Source organism: Bipolaris sorokiniana (genome assembly GCF_000338995.1).
Source record: "Bipolaris sorokiniana ND90Pr unplaced genomic scaffold COCSAscaffold_87, whole genome shotgun sequence".
Taxonomy (NCBI): domain Eukaryota; kingdom Fungi; phylum Ascomycota; class Dothideomycetes; order Pleosporales; family Pleosporaceae; genus Bipolaris; species Bipolaris sorokiniana.
Window position 1 is genome coordinate 1 of NW_006911980.1, and position 2,930 is coordinate 2,930.

The following is a 2,930-nucleotide window of genomic DNA, read 5'->3' on the forward strand; positions in this document are numbered from 1 at the left end:
AGGAACTCTCTGGTTGCCTCTGTTGGTGGAGTCCCTATTCCCGTATGGTCTCGCAGGTGCCGCCGGTACGCTGTCTGGCATTCTGTCGTCCACCATGGCGCCACTTGGATTTGTTCCCTCTCTCTAACCCCTGCTGTCTGGATTGCCTCTTCTATCGCTTGTGTAAGGTCCTGGATTATTGTTTGTAGTTGGCTTTGGTTGCTGGCTCTTGCCGGATCCCTGATACCTATGATATTTAGGCCTACTAGTTTTGTGAACCTTTCTAGGTGTCTCTCTAGTACTCTGTGCTTCTTTGGATCTTCTGCTGCTAGTCCTCGAGTTGGTAATGTCGTGACCTGTGTTGCGTGGTCTGAGCCAGAGTGCATGTCCGGCCGTACCACTGTGTCGGCAAAGGAAATGTTTGAGAATGTTAGGTCTATTACGTGGCCAGCTCGATGAGTTGGCACTCCTGGCTGCCCGATGAAGTCCATGGCGTGAGTCTGGGCCCAGCGTGCGAGCTCTGACCCGCCTCCTGTGGTCACCGAGCCAGGTTCGAAACTCTCATGTCTTGCATTCATATCCCCTCCAATAACGCATCTGTTTGGTGGTGTCAGTTCCTGTATATAGGTGACTGCTGGTTCTGGTGCCTCTCGGTTCTGGTACACGTTAAGTATAGCGTATCCGTTCACCTCTGTCCAGAGTATGTCTCGCGTGACTCTAGGTAGCACTTTAGCTCTTAAATTAACGCCCTTGCGGGTGTAGGTAAGCACCCGTGGCCTTTCGTTCTCGCGTTCCTCCCTGCTATCCCATGCTATCACAGGCGCGTGCATGTGGTACCCTGGATGGTTTTTAGTTACAGTTCCCGGTAGTGTCCATGGCTCCTGGATGCATATCACGTCGATTTTTTCATCTGAGGCGCGGCACAGTATAGTGTCATGACATTCTGAGGCTTTGCCTACGTTCGCCCATGCTATTCGTAGCTGCTTCCAGCCTGGGCAGTGCTGCCCGTTGTATCGTATTGGTTGACGTCCTACCATTGTAGTGCGTCTTCACTCATTTCTGTATCTCCTATAGTAGAGGATAGGCCAGCCTGTATTATGGCTTCTGTCGGTGTAGACACTGTGTGCTCTGTCCTTAGGCTCCTTGTTGAGAGTGCTGCTAGACTTAGACTCTCTCTTGGGGCTGCAGCACGGCGTGGGCGACGGCTCTGAGGGTTCTGGGATGCTGTAGTTGTGATTGTAATTGTATCGGCGTCTATAGGTGTGATTGCGGCTGTAGCGGTATCTGTTCCTGTTAGTGTCTCTTCTTGTTGGACTCTTTTTGCTTGTCTTGATTGCGTAGCTCGCAGTAGCGGCTGCTGGAGCGCAGGTTGACCATCCTGGCTTGGCTGTTCTTCTGCGATGACAATAGGTTCGGCAGCCGTGTCTCCTTTGTCCTGGGACTGCTCGGTTCTTTGGTAGGCACGATTTCCGGCTCTGCGTACACTCTGCAGCTGCTTGCTTGTTAGCCGGATAAGCTTGCCTTGGTAATAGTATGGTTTCGCTGGACAGTTTTTATCCGTCGCGGGGTGTGGTCCATGGCAGTTAGCACAGCGGGCTCGCTGCGCACAGCCTGTACCTATGGGCCCGTTATGCCCTGCTGCCAGCTGGCCGCAGTTGTCACAGCGTGCTGCACGCGTGCACCTAGACGTGTTGCAGTAACCCTGGCATCCCGGGTTGTGGATGGTCACTGGTGGGTTTTTCTTTATCTCTTTTGCCCATTCGCTTGTTCCAAAAATCCGGAATGGTCGTACTCGTTCAGCAAAGGATATTATCCAGGTCATCGTGCCAAACCTGTCTGGACCGTGTCTAGATTGCTTGCAGGTTCGCGGCTTTACTCCTGTCTGGGAATATACTTCCTCTGCAACATTTTCTTCGCTGATTGGTACTGCTGCATCTCCGCCTATATGGAGTCCTATAAGAGCCGCCTCTACACGCTGCACTGCGTAGTTGATCCATTTCTCCGGGAGCTGGAATCCGACTGCACCTAGAGTTTCTAGTATGATTTCAACGTTATCTGGCTGCAACAGGCGGCTCTTGATAGTGTCATTGGCTGGTGTGAGTGCCCAGCCTGTTTTTGTCGTTGTGAGTCTTGGGATGTCTTGCAGAGTGAGGTTATCAATCCTTGCGCACAGTGCTTTTCGCATTACAAAGGGCGAAGGCTGTTTTACTCTCTGTGCTGTAGATAGCTGGAAAAGAATTCGTCTGTCTGGTACGGGCTTATTCGGCGGCTTATTCAGGGTTATGCCGTTTCGGTGGGTTGCTGCCGTCTTAGTTATAGCGGCGCCCCTTTCCTGCATAGAGTGGCTGTTGGGGGGTTTTGCGACTTCCGCATATGTTCGTGTAGGCTTAGGCCCAGCGTCGCTCACAGGCTGGGGGGTGGTCGTGGATGGGTGGTGGATAGAGTTGGTTAGGGCATACACCACACGTTGCTGTAGTTCTTGTGCGACCAGGCGCTCCGCTATGCTAGTGAAGTTCTCTAGGCAATGATCAATCGCGTTCGCGATAGCTGTGATGATGCTGTGTCTAGTTTTGGCGGCCTCTTGGGCTGCCGTGATCTTCTCCGTAACCGCGCCCGTCACCAGTTGTCTCTTGTTAGCACTACCACCGAACGATATAGGTATAGGCGCTGCTTCGGCTTGCCTGTGTCTTTTTGTAGTGCGTAGGTTAGCTAGGCTAGGGGTATTTGGGTCCTCAGGGCGCGTGTGTGTCACTTCTGGAGGTCGAAGTGTCTGCCCTGGGGTACCTGGCACCGCCATCTCTCTGTCAGAGGGAGGGCTGGGCCCGATATGAGTTGTGAGTTGCCTTATTAGGCGCTTTAGGAGTGATTTCTAACAAAAATTTAATTGTTTTGAAGGGTACCATAAAATCACAAAGTTGGTGTTCGGTGTCGTGCGTGCGCGCGGAGTGAGT

The 2,930-nt window shown here is 52.4% G+C and overlaps 2 protein-coding genes across 2 annotated transcripts; both read right to left on the reverse strand.

The window, feature by feature from the left end:
- Positions 1-62: 62 nt before the first annotated feature.
- COCSADRAFT_104748 (uncharacterized protein) lies at positions 63-809 on the reverse strand (the record flags this gene model as incomplete). Its single annotated transcript, XM_007707998.1, has 1 exon — positions 63-809. A coding segment is annotated over one exon (747 nt), but the record flags the coding sequence as incomplete, so codon positions are not given.
- Positions 810-1,009: 200 nt separating this feature from the next.
- COCSADRAFT_165897 (uncharacterized protein) lies at positions 1,010-2,776 on the reverse strand (the record flags this gene model as incomplete). The annotated part of the gene is made up of 2 exons (XM_007707999.1): positions 1,010-1,471; positions 1,874-2,776. 2 exons carry the CDS (start codon positions 2,774-2,776, stop codon positions 1,010-1,012), a joined length of 1,365 nt encoding a protein of 454 aa, XP_007706189.1.
- Positions 2,777-2,930: the final 154 nt, after the last annotated feature.